Source organism: Mus caroli, chromosome 3 (assembly GCF_900094665.2).
Source record: "Mus caroli chromosome 3, CAROLI_EIJ_v1.1, whole genome shotgun sequence".
NCBI classification, from domain to species: Eukaryota; Metazoa; Chordata; class Mammalia; order Rodentia; family Muridae; genus Mus; species Mus caroli.
Genome location: NC_034572.1, coordinates 117011697 through 117031135, shown reverse-complemented (window position 1 = coordinate 117031135; position 19439 = coordinate 117011697). Strand labels below are relative to the sequence as shown.

Here is a 19439-nt window from a genome sequence, read left to right as displayed (position 1 = left end):
GAAGTGGGGGGCGCTATGGGGGACTTTTGGGATAGCATTGGAAATGTAATTGAGGAAAATATGTAATAAAAAATATTAAAAATTAAAAAGAAATTGTTTTCTTAATTAAATGAAGTGGGAAGACACATTTGTAGTGCAAATCTTTGAAGCAGGAAGATCTATCTTTAATCCAGGTCTTTTGAGGGGGGAGATCCACCTTTAATCTAGGGCCACACCTTCTGCTGACAGTTTATAGGAAAGACATGAGGGAAGCTTGCTCTATCATTCTTCCACCAGCACTAGAGCCTACCTTGGGTTGTTGGCATGTACTGCAGACCAGCTGACACACCCACCCAGACTCATGTACCAAACAACTACTGGATTCTTGGACCCTTCCATTGGTAGACAGCCATTGTTGGGCTACCTGGACCACAGCGTGTAAACCGTTCCAATACACAACGCTTAGGAGTGCTTGCTGCTCTCACAGGGGACCTGGGTTAGGTTCCCAGCATTCTTCTCAGGCAGTTCACAACTACCTGTAACTCTACCTCCACGGAATCCGAAGCTCCCTTCTGACCTCCACACTCATATACACAAACCCACATGCAAACACACACATACACACAATTAAAAATAAAATAGACTCTTACAAAAGAAAGTCCTGTTGTGTTTTAGTTTTAGTGTTAGGCTATGCTGTGAAGTTGTTGCTTTATAATAAAATCAAGATTTCCAAAACTCATCATTTTCTAAACTCACTCTTTGTTATATAAAACAAAGTTCATGGGGCAGGCTGGCAGAGCCATTAAGAATGCTGGCACTTTCATGTCATTATTCACAATAAATTACATCAATAAAATCACGGTCGATAATAAATCAATGTATTCAAATTTTCTGGGGGGGGGGGTTACACGCAACTAAATAATAGGATAACAGCACCACCTAGTGGCTCTCTAAAATTGACACGTAAATATCAGTCCATCTCACTGTTCTACACAGCTATAATCCTTAAGGACAGACAGTGGCTCAATGATTTGGGGAATGGGCTAACAGAGTAAATGTCCCAGGAAGCATCTATAATGTATATTGTGACAAGCAACTAAATCAACAGGACTTTCTAAACTAAATTGCCAAATGATTTTATGAAAGCATTAAGTAGTTTACAATCCCCCAAAACAAGAACTTCCCTTTAATATGCTATATTAAAGGTTACCTAAATAATAATTTTGCATACACAAATGTAGTCAAAAAGAAAAAACATAGTTTTTTTTAAAGCCTTACGTCATCTAGAAATGACAGAAGAAAAAAAGACAAGCTTTTGAGATATTAAATGTTTAATAGCACACATGTATAGCCCAGATATGTATGCAAAATTATACGAGCAAGTTCATTATTAAAGTGGTGCAGTTGATTTCTTCTCGGTCCATTTGGGCAATTCTAGTTATTATGGAGAGACCATGACAGGTGCAGTTGTTGTCTTAGTGACAATGGTAGTTGTTTCCTGATACCAAATGTTTACCCAGGAACCCCAGGTCCCACATTCTTCTAACGCACTGTCACCTCCAGTTTGGTTGATGCTTCCATCTCTCTCCATCCCTTCCTGACTGCCTTAAATTCCGAAAGAAATCCATATGGTGCTTACCTTGCACAAGTCCCTCCTCTCACTCACGGTCTTCCTAGCTCCACCCCTTCTTAGCTCCACCCACCAGCTGCACACATGAACACAATCAGGCTAGACTTGAATTTAAATTTGTTCCAAGAATTCAGATAAACTCTCACTAAATCCAAGACTCCTGCTACATTTCCAAATCTGTTGACATTATCTTCTAATTATATTCTGTCCTTCCCCTTCAAATTTCCAAGTCTCCTTTATCAAACTGGAATACAGTTTGATATTTTCCTGGAGGGGAAATCAACTGATAGAAAAGTACATCCAGAAGTTTGCACCATCACTTCTAACAGCCAAGCGCCACCTGCTCCCGCTGTGTTTCTGTAGAGTTCTAAGCTGTTACCTTAGAATAGCGCCTCTCAGCCTTCCTAAGCTGGGACCCTTTAATACAGTTCCTCATGGTGTGGTGACCACCCCCCCCAAAAAAATTAAAATTATTTTTGTTGCTGCTTCATAACTGTAATTTTGTGACTCTTATGAATCATGAATAATGTAAATATCTGATATCCAGGATTTCTGCTGTCCCGCCCCTATCAGGACGCACAGGTAGAGAACACTGCCTGAGGCTAACCCCAGCCTTTGTGCGTTAGCCCTAGCTTGCCCACGCTTTCCAGCACGGTCAGCTTTCCATCTCCACCGTAGTCCCAGGTATCCAGCCTTCGTTGCTCTCAGACTTCATGTGCTTCATCTCAGCTGTGTCTCCAGGTATAGCCCCATTTCTCTTCTATATACTATAGACTATAGACTATAGACTATATATTATATACTATATAGAGTATATAGCGTACCTTCTCCGGATTTTCCAAGTTATTGTCCCTGCAGCTGTTCTTTAAAAGACCCCAATACCCTGTGTATGATTAACTCAAATGGTCATTTCTCAGCCGTCATATTTCATATACCATTAACACTGGTTTGTTCTCTTTGAAAACTTTCCTTTCTTCAGGATCCAACATTTCATTGACTTTTCTCCCCACTCAAGTCTAGTCTCAATCCCCTCTTAAAGTCCCTCCCTGTAAACTGCTCTTAGAGGACTGTGACGCATGCTCAGTACTTACCCCACTCTGTTTATATTTCCTTATTGGTTTCTTCGGCCCAGACCCCGCCCCAGAACGTCATACACATTTGGACTCCGTAACAGTTGCACGGAGTTAAGATTCTCTTTCCTCTGTCACTCCCCGCACTGGCTATTGTTCTCTCCTTCTCTAATAGTTATTCTAACTGGCTATAGTGAAATCTCCAGTCCATCCCAGTGCCGTGCAGCAATAGTGCAATCAGCTCAAAGCAGAGCAGCAATAGTGCCCGGCACACTCACTCAGGGCAGAGCAGCAATAGTGCCTGGCACACTCGCTCAGGGCAGAGCAGCAATAGTGCCCGGCACACTCGCTCAGGGCAGAGCAACAATAGTGCCCGGCACACTCGCTCAGGGCAGAGCAGCAATAGTGCCTGGCACACTCGCTCAGGGCAGAGCAGCAATAGTGCCCGGCACACTTGTTCAGTGCAGAACAGCAATAATGCCCGGCACACTCGCTCAGTACAAGGGCTCCTCCATTTTACCCCCCTTCCCCGTAAATGAAAAAAAAAGAAAAAGAAAAAACTCCACAACTTCAATTACAAGCAATTTCCAATTCTTCTCCTCCCACAGTCTCTCAAGTGCATTCTAAGACTCCAAGCCTTGGCCTGGTGGTGATGAAATTCACTGGCTTTAAGCGCAAATCTCCACTGATTAGAAGTGACATCTCTGCCTCAAATTCAGAGTAGAGTCACTAAAGTAGCACTTGCCTTAAAAGCAACATGACAGGCCGTAAAATGATAACTGCTTTTGTGTTCAATTCTGAAGTTTCAGACTTACAGAAAAAAAAAAAAACTGCAAAAATGGCAGAGTGCTCGATTTTCTCTAATTGCTAACCTAAGGGAATTAGATAAGCACGGATTTCATCTCATTGTTTTTTCCTCGTGGTCAGAACATGATGTGGACTTTGAGGCGCAGGACCAGAGAGAGAAACATCTTATTTTCACCCTACTATATCAGCGTGTTCACCGTGATCATGACCTATCTTTATTCTCCTTTGATTTTTGTTTTCACGTGACGCATATCCCTCAAATTTTTATTACCCAGAACAGGCAGTGTGTGTTACTTTCTGGCACCATTTATACAGTCTCCTCTGTGCTGCTTATTTGGGTGAACCTGACACAAACATGGGCCAAGCAGAGGGAACCTTGAGATAATGCCTCCGTTGCTTTGGCCTGTGGGCTTGGCTGTGGGACATTTTCTTGGTTAGCCATTGATATGGGAGGGTTCAGTGTGAGCAGCGCCACACCTGGGCAGGTTAGCCCTGGACTGTATAAAAAGGCAGGCTAAGTAAGCCAAGAGCAAGCTAATAAGCAGCATGCCTCCATGGTCTCTGCTTCAGTTCCTGCCTCCAGGCTCCTGCTTGGAATGAGTGCCTTAGCTTCCCTCAATGACGAACTATGATGTGGAAGTGGAAGCCAGAGCCCCTACCTCTCCAAGATGCCCTTGATGATGTTGCATCACAGCAGCAGAAACCATACTAGGATGTCCTTTTTTTACCCTGCACCTTGAAATCAAGTCATGAAACAACCCAATATGAAACTGGTGCTGCAATTCAGGAGAGGGATGAAAGTCCACCTTCTGGAGAAAATGACTTGTGCTGTTGTTTGTTTCCTTGTGGTGCTGGAGATTGTACACAGAGCCTTGTGATTACCGAACAACACTCCATCACTAAGCTACATTCCAGCCCCCTATCCCAAAGGTTTTAAACAAAGAAAGAAAGAAAGAAAAAAAAAGAAACAAACAAACAAAAATAGCGTTTTTGAGATAGGGTCTCATGTACCCTAAATTGTCCATAAACTTAATAGGTAGTCAAACAAAACTCTAACCCGAAAGCCACTAGTTGCTGGGGTTACAGGCACGTGCCACCATGCCCACTGTATGCCTTGCTGGGGGCTGGTCCCAGGGCTTTGTGCTGCTAGGTAAGCACTCAGAAATGAAGTAACATCTCAAACCCTAAAAACAAATCTTTTTTCCGTTTCAGAAATACGTACTGTGCACTTCAAAGCACTTTGCCATGACCACAAGTGCTCACCGGAGTCTTCCCTCCAAACACTTCCCCAGGAGAAAATGCAAACATCAAAATCACTTGTAGGGATGAAGGTTTTCATAACAACACTTGACCAAAATGCTGAAAGCAGAAAAGAACTTCCACAGATGATAAGAGATGTGGTGAGGGGAGAGCAACAAGGACAGAAAAGAACACAAACAGAAGGACGTGCCAAAGGCAGGTTTTAAAAGTTCTATTTCAGACAAAACAAGTTTAGTCAAAAGACAGGAATATACAAGGACATAAACTACCACTGTTCCATTCCAGCTACCGAGCCCAGTGGTTAACGTCTGGTTCATTAAAAATGTTCAGTAAGACATGATGTGCTCCCAAAACTTACGTTGACATCTTAGCCCCTACTCTCTGAACATGGTAGTATTTGGAATGAGGTTACTAGACCCTGCTGTTGGTGGCCTACAAGAACTTGGTTGGGGGCTGCAGGTCCGCCTGGAGGGTCATCTCGAGCATTGAGAAGAAGACCGACACCTCCAACAAGAAGTTGCAGCTGACCAAGGACTATAGGGAGAAAGTGGAGTTGGAACTGAGGTCCATCTGCATCACAGTTCGTGAATTGTTGGATAAGTATTTAATAGCCAATGCAATTAATCCAGAGAGTAAGGTTTTCTATCTGAAAATGAATGGAGATTATTTCAAGTATCTTGCTGAAGTAGCTTGTGGCAATGATGGAAAACAAACGATAGAAAATTCCCAAAGAGCCTACCAAGAGGCATTTGATATAAGCAAGAAAGAGATGCAACCTACGCATCCAATCTGCCTGGGACTGGCTCTTAACTTTCCTGTATTTTACTCTGTGATCCTTAATAATCCAGAGCTTGCCTACACACTGGCTAAAACGGCTTTTGATGAGGCTATTGCAGAGCTTGATACACTGAACGAAGACTCCTACAAAGACAGCACCCTCATCATGCAGTTGCTTAGAGACAACTTAACATTGTGGACATCAGACAGTGCAGGAGAAGAATGTGATGCAGCAGAGGGGGCTGAGAACTAAAGGCATCCAGGGCACCAACCTCCTTCCCCTCAAGAAAACCTTTTTACATCTCCATTCCTTATTCCACTTGGATCTCCTCTAGCAAGGAAGCCCATTCATGTGTATGGGATCAACTGTTTATAGTCTTTTCACACTGCAGCTTTGGGAAAACTCATCCCTTGGTTTGTGTTGTCTCCGCCTTCCTGATGTACAATTACTGCTGTAGAAAAGTATCAATAGCTTCATTTCATGTAAACACGAGTAACTTCCAGACACTTGTGTAGAGGAGTGTAGAGGACTGACAGCACAATTGGTTTTTAAGTAATCTGAACCAGTCCTTCAGGTGACCGTGTTTTGTATCACTGTGACGCTATGGAAATGGAGTGCATTATAATTTAAAGTAATTGTAATGACGTCTTGATTCCTACATTCCCTTTCTGAACCTTCTTGGGGGTTCCTTTCAGAAGCAACTTTTCCGTGCTCTTATTACAAATTCCTTATTAGTAAGAATCCAGAAGTGTTAGATTGAATGGGAAAGCGCTTAATGCATCCAGGCTTGGAGTCACAGACTGAAATGTCTCCTGTGTCACAAATTCTGGAGGTTACATCTGCCTGTGACAACAGGGAGTTTCCTTGTGCATTCTTCATTTGCTGCTGTTTAAATTGACAACTTCCTTCCCAATAAAAATCCACTTACATCTCCTGCCTGCCTTCATAGCTCTGGTATTCACTTTACCTTGTGACAGAAGTAGCATGTTGCTGCCAGAATACAAGCATTGCTTTCGGCCAATCAAAATGCATGTCCTTTCTTAATACACTAGAAAGGAGAAATAAAGAACACAAGTCCAAGTCTACACGTTAGTACTTTTCCATGCAGATTTGTGTGCATGTGAGAGGGTATCCATTTGGTCCAGTGATTGTTCTTTAGAGTTGGACTATATTATGTGTTTGCTAATCATTGACTGTAGTGCCCAAAAAAGCCTTATGAAAATGTTATGCCCTATGTAACAGCAGAGTAACATAAAAATAAAACTACATTTTATAAAACAAAAAACCTGACAGGTGCAGACAGGCACAAAAGAAAAACCCACGGAAAGATGCAGGCTACCATCTACTGGCCAGAGAAGGAAGACCCTTAATCTCCGACTTCTCAGCTCAGGACTAATACAGACAGTTCTTAAGGACACCCTCAGAAGACCATCCAGAATGTAAATGAAGTGTTTGGGCAACGCGCCGTGGTTACTTGAGCCTTATGATTAACTAGTTCTTTCAATTCGGTTGTGATTATATTAAGTAAAATGAGATAGTGGGTGAGCGAGCTGAGGTTCACGAACCCCTCTAGGTCCTTCAAATGCGAGCATTGTCTCCAGTGAATTCGTTCACTCTGACTCCTGCACGGTGTTGCCCTAACCGCACACTTCCCAGCCTGTAATGATCTCAAGCTTTCTAACTAACATTCTCCATGACGGCAACTGTCATCTCCATACTCCATCACTAAAGGCCCTCTATTCTGTCTCATAGCGGGCTGCACCCGGGAGTGAGATATGCCTTCCTCCGGGAAAAAACGAGGGCCGGGCGGGTCTGCTCGCACTGCCCAGGCTTCCCGTTCTCCCGGTTCGAGAAACCTTCCGGCGCGCTGTGTCGGGCAAAAGTGAGATCAGATCAAAAGGGCAAGCGGAACTATCAACCCCGATGGGGGCAGAGAAGCCGCCAACAGCTCTCGGGGACAAAGGGCCGGCGCCATAGGAAGTGATGCCAGGGGAGGCGGCGACGAAGGGACCTTAGACTTTGGGTCCCAGAGAAGAATGCAGCCAAGAAGAGCAAATGCGCGCACCGCCGGAGCATCAGCCACGAGACTTCTGACACCGCGAGAACTGTGGTTTCAGCTCGGCTTTTCCCCGCCCACCTCCACAACCCGCCCATTCCTGTGACGCACGCATCGAATCCGGGCCGCCTGTACACCAATCAAAGTGACGAGGCGCGGGAGAGCGCGGAATGGGCGGGAAATCCCCGCCCCTCGCGCACAGGCTCTTGGGAGAGCGTCACCCAGGCTATAAAAGCGTGCGCGCACCGTTCTGAAGTCTCTTTGGCTGCGATCCGGACGTGAGTACGTAGTTATGTGGTGGGGATATCTTGGGCCTTATTTGTGAGTGGCCGAGATGCGGGAGACACACGGCGGCTATGGTGCTGGCCGTAAGTCATCAACTCTGCAAGAGCGCCGTGAAGGTTAGCGCGATGGCCACCATGTAAAGCCGGTTACGGTGTTGGGCGGCGTGACGCAAGTTCGCCACCGCTGGGTCAGATGGTGAGTGACACTTCTGGGGTTACACTAGATTTTTGGGCAGTGAAACTCCATGTATCTTTGGGACCTGCCGCCTGTGGCAGTCTCCCTTCCTAGCCATGGAAGAGCATGTTCTTGTTATTGGCAAAGCTGTCACCATTTCATTGGTACCAGATTCTGACTTGAGCAAGTGACATTCTTGAGATTGTAAAAGTCTACACGACGCTAGAAAAATGGACTTAAATTTTCTAAACTAGTATTGAAATGTTTCTAGGAAACGCCGGAACCCGTTGCTGTTGAACAGTGGAGGAAGTGTTGAGGTAAGATTCATTTTTGTGGTGTTTTCGCGGTTCTGGGTAGTGAGTGGGCCTTTAAAAGTTTGCTCTTGTGCTGACATTAACATAAGTAAACAGCCCGTAGTATAGTCACGGATATTTTGTAATGGGCCTTTTTTTTTTTTTCTTGCAGGTACTGTAGTGGTTGAGATCGTCTCTGGTCACCTTACAGCGAATCTTCGCTTTTAATTTTTGAAAATTGAAGATTTTATATTAAAGGTGTTTGGTGTATAATAAGACTGTGTCCTGTTTCTGGAGGTTTTGTGAATTAAGAGTTAACGATACAGGAGACATTTGCCCAGGAAATAACTGGGTTAACTAGGCTTCCAAAGAAGATCGTTTTGTTACAAAGGTGCAAGATGAATGTTAGCTTGGAATATGAGTGATTAGCAAGCCACAGATGGTTGCCCTTAATGAAAAGTGTCTTTTGCTTGCTGCTTTCCAAGCCTTCTAGTGTGTGCTGTGCAACTTCAAATCTCCAGAAGCGGAGTTAGGGGGGTGCGGTGTGACAGGTGCTGAAGAGATACTTGTGACCTTATAGGCATTGGTGTCTGGGATTTGAGGTATGATATGCCTTGTTTAGGGAAGCTTAGGAACAAGGAGGTGATTTAATTCAGAAGTTCTTGGGATCCTAAGTCCCACCAGATGTCTCTTGGCCTTCATTCCTATTTAAAAAGTGCTGCTGTAAGGTCACTTGTTCCACAAGTGGTCAGTAATTTGGCCTCTTAACTGCTTGCCATTTCATGTGTTAGGCTTTCTGGTGCATAAGGAGAGCCTCTTTAAAACATTTGTCAGGTTAGTCTTAGGAGATCTAAACTTACTTGAAGGTACCAGTAGATGGCGTACTTTTTCATGGTTCAAAAGGCAGATAGTGAAGATTTGAACTTAAGAAAATGATGTGCCAGTCTTGGTGTAGGTAAGATCAAAAAGGTTAACTGTGGGCACCTAATCAAGGTTCCTAGTCGAAATTTTATGGATTTAAAAATTAAAACTAAGATTTGCTAGAATTTCAATAGGCAAGGATGATAAAACCTGTACCCCTGAACTACTGGGTTCTCAAATTCAAAGGGATCGCAGGCTTGTTTCTGGCATGGTGCCAAGTATGAAGACTGAATGGTTACTATCTGTTTTACTATTTCTTGAGCTTTCCATAAATTACAGACTGGTGACACTTTTTATCCAAGGTACAAAGGCGGGGACTCTGGTATAAACTCCAGGAGTGTCTTTGATTCCACATCCATACCCCCAGGAAGTCACCCCATACACAACCCAGGTCTCATCAGGCTTTTCACACATGAGTGGTCCTCCACTGTCTCCCTGGCAGCTGTCCACACGGTTGTCTTCTTGTAGGTTCCCAGCACAGAGCATTCTCCCAGTAAATAGTCCCTTGTACCTCTCTTTACAAAACCTCTTGGGTAACAGAGGCACAGCAGCTTGTTGCAGAGTTCTTGAGTAGGCACGACCTGCTCAGACCAAAAGAAGGCCGGCGTTAGTCAATGGGATTTCAGCTAATGATCACATTTGGCAGTTTAGTAATCTTATAATGCCTAAAAAGGCATTTTAAAATGGCTGTTACTTAGAAGTAGCTATGGTGTTAGCTGTGTAGCAGAAGGATGTAGTATTAAATGAAGATGTTCAGAATTAAAACTGCATACAGTTTCACATACAAACATGACGTGTCATTCATCTAGTCAGGTCATTTGTGGAAAAACCTAAAAGTGTACACCTAGCAACTGAATTCCATCAGCTAGTGCTAAAATTTGGAATTAGAACCAACAGTGTAGGAAACCAACAGTCCATGGTGTGAATCTAGGTAGGCTGTGTGTATACATTTCACACTTGGCAGACTTCAAGCATCTAAGCTTAAGCCCACCTAAGGCAGTGATTCTCAATCCTAATGTTGCAATCCTTTAATACAGTTCCTCCCATGGTGGTGACCCCCAACCATAAAATTATTGTTACCTCATAGCTTATTTTGCTACTGTTATAAATGTGTTTCCCAGTGGTCTTAGGTGACCCACCAATGGAGAACCACTGATCTAAGGTCATACCATTGCACATCCTAACATGAACAGACCAAATGCTGTCAAGTTTTCTTTGATTGTTTCTTTGTTTTTATAATTACCTGTGTCTCCCCATCCTGTTATGTGACAGTTGGAGGCTGTTTTCTGTGGCCTCTCTCTCCATAGAGGTAAACAAGCTGGCAAAACGTGGGTGCTTAGCCTGGCACATTGCTCCCCTGGGCCTTGTAATCTAACCAGGGCAATGTCATAGTCGCTTCTGTCTGGCCTGTAGTTCCTGTGAATCACAATCTGTTGAACCCCTATTTCTTGTTCAAACTCCTCTGGTACCAGAGTATGATAATCCCCGACTCGAACTGCATAGCTCCTGGAGTTGTTTCCGTACCTGAAGGGAGAGAGCCAAGTGTGAGGCTTTTTTTTCCAGATATTGAAAATCAATGATCAACAGCTAGGAATGTTAAACTATAACAAGTCAATCTTGTTTCAAATCCTGTCCTTTAGCAAACTTAGCCACCTTACCCTTTCTCTTCCTTCAAGCTCACTGTCCCCTCCTGGAAGCCCATTGTTCACACGTCTTCTGATTTCACTGTATGTCTAGATTACTATTTTCTGAGACAGTAAATGTAGAGAGTGAGTGGAAATTACCGACAAAGCGTCAGCATGGCAATGCTTAACCAAACAGGAACATGGTATAGCACGCCATCACTGTTCTGATTTGCCGTGTTCATTTTGCTGCATGGAGTCATAAACATGGCTAACCCTCCTCTGTCCCTGAGCTAGTGCAGCCCATCTTATCCCTAGAAAGAAGCATCGGTTATTACCCACTGAGAGTCAAATGCAAGCAAGCTATGTCGGCATATGCTCACTCTATGTTCTTTACTTAGATGTCACCTCCGTGAAGCCCCCCCCCCCTCATGTTTATATTGCAACCACCTAGTCTTAGCATGCCGAATCTATTATACATTCACCTCTTTTTGGCACTCTTTATCAGTCTTAAACATTATTTAGTTTACTATTTAATTGCCTTGTGCAATTAACAAATATTTCTGAGGTGGCCTAGGTCCCCAAGTGAGACTTCTGGGCCCAGAATACACTAGCCAACCTACCTGGTTACCTCTTCCTCAGAAGGTTACAGCTGCTCGGTCCCTGGCCCTGACCTCCACTTACAGCAAGAACCAGGCTGTACATGCCCCCAGGTATGCAATAGTATAAAATCAAGCATTTTGTGGTAGTTTTAAGTTGGTTTAAATTTGTACTAATTCTTTGGTGGGAATATACATTTGCCACTTACTAAAGAATGAAAGCAAGTTTGCATACTGTTGGAATGGATATGGTCTTATTTTTACATAAAGAATAAAGTCTTAGGTGATCTCAGAACATCTTCAACACCTTTCAGAGTTGATCCACGTTTTATTTTATTTTGTACTGTTATTTTAAGACAGGATCTCATTCTGTAGGCAGTTCACTGTGTGTAGGCTCAGACTTGCACCAGCACTTCAGGCCTCTGCCTACACAGAGCTGATATTCCAGGCATGCATGCACCATGCACACAATCGCTGCCGTTCAAAACAGTCTCTTGTGCCTGCCAAACGCTAACCCTGCCTTTTATCAACCATCCACATATCTCATGCTGGCATCCAACTTCTGGGGAGCAATTTTTAATGTTAAAAACCCTTCCTCCCCTTTTCTGAGAAGAGGAGGAAGGGTGGATGGAGTGAAGAGAAGGTGGGAGGAGAAGAGGGAGGGAAAGCTGCCATCCACACGTAAAGTAAATAAATGATCGCTTCTCGGCCTTTTGGCTAAGATCAAGTGAAGTAAATAAATGATTAATTTTTAAAAACCTCCCTTATTCATTTTTTCTGTAACAAACATGAAAGTCCCACTGTTCCCAAAACATCCACTTGAATGTGAGTTTAAAGCCTTTATATTCAATAGTTTACCAGTAGAGACCTCCTAGAGGCCAGAAATAACTACTGACTGCCTTATTAAAATATCATCCCTCCTTACTCCTCATTACTCCTGTGGTAGACGAGGTTTGAACCCTCTGGTAGCACTGACAATCATGTATAATTATGCAGCCATCAACTATTGACTGATATATCCCTTCCCTGTGGTTCCTGACAACTCCCTATTTTCAAGTTAAATCACTATATATATATTTCAGGAATGTTTTTTTTCCTCTCATGCCAAGAGAGTATGCTTTTCAGATTTATTTCAAAATGTAAAATTTATATTTTACACTAAATGTATCTTTACATTTTTAAACTATTAAAAAATGCAAAAAACAACACCAAACCTACACACCAGAGCCAGTGTTGGTGGCACACAGGCAGAGTTTGGGGCCAGCCTAATCTACATAGCTAATTCCAGGACAGCCAGTACTACATAGACCCTATCTCAAAAAAAGAGAAAAAGGGAAAAAAAAATTACACATCAAAATTAAAGTTAATTATACATCTCAATGATTTTAATTAACAATTCTGAAGCTGTGGAGTTTCACACTGGACTTTCCTTACACTTTCAGTATCAAATATATCTCTATCATCAAAAATAAAAACCCATAACAATTAGCACAAAATCATAGTAGCTTTATGTCCTGTTTCATAAATGAGGCCATCATGTCCATGTAGCCCTTCCCAATCCCCTAATACCTAGCCTCTCTTGTCCTCCTTTCTGCTCACCCACATATACATCTATGTAGATGCCTGTATTATTAGCTAGATTCTGCATGTGAGGGAGAACATACAGGGTTTTGGGGGGTTTTCCTGAAATATGTGGCCTTGCTTAATATGCATTCTAAGACCATTTTCCTGCAAATTTTAATTTCATTTTTCCATTATTTCATTTTCTATAGAGCCGAATGATATATATATATATATATATATATATATATATATATATAAAACTATCTCACTCCTGTATATATATATATATACAGGAGTGAGATAGTTGGACATANCATTATTTCATTTTCTATAGAGCCGAATGATATATATATATATATATATATATATATATATATATATATATAAAACTATCTCACTCCTGTATATATATATATATACAGGAGTGAGATAGTTGGACATATGGTAGTTCTATCTTTAATTTTTATAGAAATCTCCAAACTGATCTCCACAATGGCCATATTAATTTACACTCCACCATCAGTAAAAATGGGTTCCTTTATTTTTTAAAGATTTATTTATTTTATGTATATGAGTACACTGTGCTGTCTTCAGACACACCAGAAGAGGGCATCAGATTCCATTACAGATGGTTGTGAGCCACCATGTGGTTGCTGGAAATTGAACTCAGGACCTCTGGCAGAGCAGTCAGTTTTCTTAACCTCTGAGCCATCTCTTCAGCCCAGGTTCCTTTATCTTTACATCCTCTCTAGCATCTGTTCTCAGATTTGTTCATACTATTCTGACTGGAGTGAGGTATTATCTTAACACTTCCTCCAACAAGGCCACACCTACTTTAGCAAGGCCACACCTCCTAATAGTGCCACTCCCTATGGGCCAAGCATTCAGACACCAGAGTCTATGGGCCATTCCTATTCAAACTACCACACTAGCCATCAGTGAAATGCAAAACTATGTTATTAGCCTGGGACTTTGCTAGTTGATTAGCTAAGCTTCTGTAATCTGCCTAGTATCCATATCTCCATCCTTGGGATTACACACATGCTTTTTGATGGATTCTGGGGACTTGAACGCGGGTCCTTATGCTTATGAGGGGATTGTTTTTATCTTTTATTAGACTGAGCCATCTTCCCAACTGGAACTCCAGTTATTCTTAAAATTGACTATTATGCTTGAGATTTGAGGAACAACTAATAAAAATCTTAACTAGTTTTCTAACCAAGTGTTTGTCTACCATAGGCAGGGCTCCTAGTAGATATTATTAATATACTTCCGGGAGGAAACCTTGCCCTGGTGTGTTTTTGGATGTCAAAAACATGTGTGACTCAGGGCTTCTCCTCACCTTTCTGGCATAGCTGAATTTGTGTTATATTGATATATAGTCTATTAAAAATGCTTCTAAATCAAACATTTTACGTTTTGGCTGACATATCACTGGGCTGTTTGTTGAAATTCCTTCAACTCCCCACAAATGAAAATTGGATGAAATTCCCATACAAGTTTGTGTATGAGAGGATCAGCTCATGAAATCTAATAGCAATAATCCAAATTCCTCTGGCATTTTGTCATTAAGATGAACAACAACAAAAAAATACTAGAATTAAAAAGTGAAGAATTAGTTTAGGTTTTGGGTCCGTGTGCAGAGAACATTTGTGTTTATTCTCTACAGACCATCATCTCTCTAAGAAATCAATGTTTTATATCAGCCTGCCCACATCAGCTAACACTGGAGTCTGCTTTTTCTCTGCTGTCTGAATTAAACTCAGAAAGTCCTTTAATAAACCTGCCTGCTAAATGCTTACAGTTGCTATGGAAGGAGTCAACTTTCTGAGACCTTGCACTGTCTCTGACATATATGCAATGAGTATGTAGGAAATTCCCTTTAGCATGATCAGTGCTATGGGTCCCAGAAAAGACCATGGTCTTCAGAACTCTATCATATAAGAAATCATAAAGAGTGTGCATGTTAAGCATTTGATACACTGGTTTTTAAACATACCTCTCATTACCTCTGGGACTAAGCTTTCTAATTATAAGTATTTATAGAGCTTCCCTTTTGCAGAGCAGCAATCTCTGCCAATTTGTAGCTGCTGTGGTATTTCTAGGCAAAACGTCAAAAGATAAAATTAGGTTAAGTGATATTCTTGCTCATATTAGGTTTGGAGTAAAGTTGCAGAAATAAGAGGGTCCTTGTTTCACATGTATTCAATCATCCAGAACTGTGTTGTTAACAGTTAAGAGGACTTAAAAAACTCAGAAACTTTTCTCTCACTTGTATTCCTGTGCCTTTGTTGACACAAGGTCATCTCATAGTCCTTTGTAGTAATGATTTAGAATAAGAAATAGCAAAAGCAACTAATGTATACCATGAAGAACAGACTCAAAAGAAATTTTAAAAAACTTTATTTACTTAAGCTTCCACTTCAAATTGCTAGTAGCATACCCACATCCCAAAATGTCATTGTTTTGACATTTTAAAAAAGGTGTGGAAGAGGAAGGTGGGATAGAGCACCTTTAATCCCAGCACTGGGGAGCCAGAGCAGGCCATAACTATGGGTTTGAAACCAACTGGTCTACATAGTGAGTTCCAGACAAGACAAAAGAACCAGCAACAACAGAGGAGAAGAAAGTAAAAGAGGAGATAGAAAAGCTTTAAGTAGTGGCTCCCAAGCTGTCAGGTCCCCTTGTCATACTGGTGTATACATGCTTCTTGGACATGTCACAGTGTATGAGAGGCCCAGAGAGATGGGTTACTAGAATTCTACCAGCTCTTCGGTAAAGTACCCATAAAACCTGCAATGATGCTGTGTCTGAAATGAGCAGGCTGAGTAGTTAAAGACATTTTGGTTTCATCTGGACTAGGTAAGCTTTTCTAGACTGTTCTGATACAAAACAGTGATGACTTTGTAAAGAGAAAACATACCAGGTAGTCGCATCATTCACACATAGCAGCTCTAAAGCCCTGGTCTATATCATCACTGCAAGAACAGGACCAAATGTATACGCATATCTACATATACAGAGGCTCAGTGCTGGAAGAAAGGAGAGGAGGTGGGGAACCTAATCAAATGTGAGATCCAGGTCTCATCCAAGCAGGCCTTCCTTACAGCAGGCTAACATATTTTCCAACATCTCCATATGGAATATGAAAGAACAAAAACTTCTCAAGACCTGACCACTTTGCTCCTTTCAAATTTCAGTGTTTTATGCTTAAAGGAGAATTGTTTGAGCCAAAGCCGCTGAATCTAGAAAATCAAAACTTGAAGCTCGTTTGAAGAACTAGTAACTGGCACTGTGCCTTTTAATAAGCTTACTCAGATAAAATGAGGGTCGCTTTTGCAGTCACTTCAAACGACATGACTATCAAATCCAGTGAAACTTAAAGACCGAGTCGGATGGACATGTAACAGACTGGCAAGCGGTTTCCCTCCCACTCACGTTAAAAGAATCTTCCATTTCTTCTAAGGCATAGAAAATGCTGAATATCCCAGTTTGTTCCTCTGATCTTTAATCGTCTGTCTTTATATTATACTCTGCAGATAAAAGGATCCCAAATATAACATATGGAAGCAGTTATTTGTTGGTCTACATTTAGACTAACCACTGTTCTCTGAAAGCGCAGCATTCTTAACTGGATCCTCCACCTGGGGACCCACGGCCCACTTAAATCATGTAAGGAAAACTTAGGAGTGTCTACTATGGTATTTAAGCGTGGATGAGAGCTTCGTGGGTGTTAAACAATAGCTATAAGGGGCTGGCCAGGGGAGGAGAAATGATTTGTAAACAAAAGGTTCAGCAGCCTTCCTCCAAGACTCTAGTTTGATGGCCAGATGCCAACCTTCTATTATGTCGTACAAATTCTAGAGTTTTTCTTTCCTCTCTTTGGCTACCTACCTGCTGTATTTATAACAACTACATAGCTGGTCTCCCTCAACTATAAAAATATAAAGTTAGGATTCTTGCACACAATCTTTCAAGTTCCTACTATTTCAAGTTTTAATCGTTTGGTAAGAAAAATTTTGATTCACTCTTGAAAAATGCATATGGGAGACATAAGAGGTGATTTTTTTTCCATGTAATTTTAAGCTTATAAAATACCTTTACACATCTGCCCTCCCCCTTCAGACCTCTCCCAGATGTCCCCAATGACCCATACTGTGAAACTGCTCTTTGAACATACTTCAAGGCTCAGAACCCCTAGATGATTTTACATTACCAAATAAATGAAATAGATTCACAAACCCAGTGGGCCAGGCTTTTCCTGATTCTCTCTTCTACATCCACTGAACAAACCCCAGCTCCCTTAACCTCATTACACTTGCACTGCTCTCTGCCAGTCTCTCGTGCCTTCTCACCACTATTGCTACCGAAGTAGAATAAAATAGAAAAGACCAACTCCTAGATATTGATTTATCAGTGATTTTTCTTAAAGTATTGTTTGTCCTGCCTATTTGCCAAGCCTGGCTTCACTTTCTACCTGAAACAGAATGACCTGGAAAAATAGCTGAAACACTGAAACAATGGGTCATTTCCCTAAACAACCTGCTGACTGCCATGTATGCTTTTGTAAAATCTTGCTTGCCCATTGCACCTTGTGGTATTCAAACATACAGTAAGAATGCACATTAGACCTAGCTTAAAAGCTTTTCAGGAGCTATCCTGGCTTTGATCCACTGGTGACGTCTTCTCTCTTCAACTCCCACTAGTGTCAAAATGCTTATTCCATAAAGGATCAACATTGCAGGAAAAATTTCAGATCGAAGGTTCTGTAGCTGAGTAGGTGTCCCAATTGCTCCATTGGAAATCTTGCCAGATTTGACCAGGGGAGATGACCATTTCAGGGTCCATATTCCCCATTGCTAGGAGTCTAAGCTAAGGTCACCTTCATAGATTCCTGAGAGTTTCCATTGTCCTAGGTTTCTAGCTCGCTCATCCCAGTGATGCCCCCCACCGCACTCCACAACCCAGTTGTATCTCCCAGTACTCTCTCCCTCCATCCTCTCTCCACCTCACCCTCCTGTTCCCATCTCTACCCCCTCCCACCCAGTCTCCTCCATCCAAACACCCTCAATGTCTAATCTATTTCCCCTTCTCGGTGAGATTTGAGCACCCCCACCTTGGGCCCTCCTTGTTACTTAGCTTCTTTGGATTTGTGGTTTGTAGCATGGTTATCCTGTACTTTATGGAGCAGAATTTGAAGGAAGGGCCAAACAATGACTGGCCCAGCTTGAGAACCATGAGAGAGAACCCAGCCCGACACTATTAATTCTGATACTCTGCTGTACTTGCAGACTAGCATAACAGTCATCAGAGAGGCTTCACCCAGCAACTGATGGAAACTGATGCAGAGACACATAGCCAAATATTAGGACGAGGTTGGAGAATCCCATGGAAGAGGAGGAAGAAATATTGAAGGAGCCAGAGGTGACCCTTCTGGATACCACAAGAAAACCTACAGAATCGACTAACCTGGGCCCACAGGAGCTCATAGAGACTAAAGTGCTAACCAGAGAACATGCATGGGAAAGTCCTCTGCCTTCTGCACAGTCTTCACGTGGGACTCCTGACAGCAAGAGCAGGGGCTGTCTTTAACTACATTGCCTACCTTCAGGTGCATTTCCTCTAACTGGCATGCCTTGTCTAGCCTCAATAGGAGAAGATGCACCTAGTCCTACTGCAACTTGATATGCCAAGGCTGGCTGATATCCATGGGAGGCCTTTCCTTTTCTGAGGAGAAGCAGAAGAGGAGTGGATTGGGGTGTTGGGGACAGGGAGTGAGAGAGAAGGACTGGGAGGAGAGGAGACAGGAGAAGCTGCTATCAGGATGTAAAGTAAATCAATAATAGAAAAAAGATAAAAAGATAAGAATCAACATTGCAATCCACAACACTGCCTACTGCCACAGTCTACTACTGTGGTGAGTGAAGCATCTCTGCTAAAAACAAAAACAAAAACAAAGACTTAAGAAATGTCCTCCGAGGGAGAATAGTCTTCCCCAGGGATGAGCTGTGTCTGTACGTAATAATAACTCAAGGAAAGTAACCAACCAAAAAACATACCAATCAAAGAGCATGCACAGGCTGGACCTAGGCCTCCCACACATATGTAGCAGATGTGCAGCTTGGCCTTCATGTGGGTCCTGAACAACTGGAGCAGGTGAGTATCCCAAAAGCTGTTGCCTGTCTGTGGGATAAGTTCTAGCTGCGCTGCCTTGTCTGGCCTCAGTGGGAGAGGATACACTTAGCCTCACAGAGACTTGAAGTGCCAGGGTGGGGAGAATGCCCAGAGGGACCCCCATCCACTCAGAGGAGAAGGGAGAGGGGAGGGAGGGAGAGAGAGAGAGAGAGAGAGAGAGAGAGAGAGAGAGAGAGAGAGAGAGAGAGAGAGAGAGAGAGAGAGAGA

General features: G+C 42.4%; 1 protein-coding gene, 1 long non-coding RNA gene, 1 other non-coding gene and 1 pseudogene across 3 annotated transcripts in view; 3 read left to right on the top strand and 1 right to left on the bottom strand.

Annotated features, from left to right (window-relative positions):
- Positions 1 to 4584: 4584 nt before the first annotated feature.
- On the top strand, positions 4585 to 5781 carry LOC110291917 (annotated as a pseudogene).
- A 2040-nt stretch (positions 5782 to 7821) lies between these two features.
- LOC110291647 lies at positions 7822 to 8608 on the top strand. The gene is made up of 3 exons (XR_002377589.2): positions 7822 to 8060; positions 8311 to 8356; positions 8505 to 8608. It is a non-coding gene; the product is annotated as an uncharacterized LOC110291647 (long non-coding RNA).
- LOC115030719 lies at positions 8106 to 8235 on the top strand. Its single transcript, XR_003836317.1, has one exon. It is a non-coding gene; the product is annotated as a small nucleolar RNA SNORA24 (small nucleolar RNA).
- An 845-nt stretch (positions 8609 to 9453) lies between the features above and the next one.
- The window catches only part of Prss12 (serine protease 12), a 55296-nt gene continuing 45310 nt past the window's right edge, over positions 9454 to 19439 (bottom strand). Inside the window, exons 10-11 of the mRNA XM_021158296.2 lie at positions 10497 to 10777; positions 9454 to 9834 (exon numbers count right to left, since the gene is read on the bottom strand). Coding sequence (XP_021013955.1) covers positions 9527 to 9834; positions 10497 to 10777 — 589 coding nt within the window. The 3' untranslated portion in view covers positions 9454 to 9526. The remainder of the gene's footprint in view (positions 9835 to 10496; positions 10778 to 19439) is intronic.